This window comes from Pteropus alecto, unplaced genomic scaffold, assembly GCF_000325575.1.
Source record: "Pteropus alecto unplaced genomic scaffold, ASM32557v1 scaffold45, whole genome shotgun sequence".
Taxonomy (NCBI): Eukaryota; Metazoa; Chordata; class Mammalia; order Chiroptera; family Pteropodidae; genus Pteropus; species Pteropus alecto.
The window spans coordinates 36855242-36855555 of record NW_006442491.1 but is presented as its reverse complement, the minus strand read 5'-3'; the positions used below and the strand labels follow the sequence as shown (position 1 = coordinate 36855555).

Below are 314 nucleotides of genomic sequence, written 5' to 3'. Positions count from 1 at the left end.
TACTGGGCGTAGGCCGGGCTGGCCGGCGCGTACTCGATGCAGGGCGAGGACAGCGACGGCACGAGGGCGGCCGGGACCACCACGCTGGGCTGGACCATGGCTTGCGGGTAGATGTAGTGGGGGGTCAGCCTGCGGGGCCAAACAGAGGGGGGTCAGGGTCAGGTGCCAGAGTGGGGGGACACGGCTGGCTTCGGGGCGGAGAGCTGGGTGGCGCCTGGACGTTTTCTCATCTGTAAAACGGCTGCAGCAACCGTGACGACGAGGCTGGGCACGCGGCCGCGCAGGCCGGTGCACTGGCGGCCCCTGCCGCCGGC

The 314-nt window shown here is 71.3% G+C and overlaps 1 protein-coding gene across 1 annotated transcript in view; it reads right to left on the bottom strand.

The window, feature by feature from the left end:
• RBM38 (RNA binding motif protein 38) overlaps positions 1 to 314 on the bottom strand; it is an 18977-nt gene that overhangs the window by 5603 nt on the left and 13060 nt on the right. The window contains exon 4 of the mRNA XM_015596907.2: positions 4 to 129. Within this exon, the coding sequence (XP_015452393.1) occupies positions 4 to 129 (126 nt within the window). The remainder of the gene's footprint in view (positions 1 to 3; positions 130 to 314) is intronic.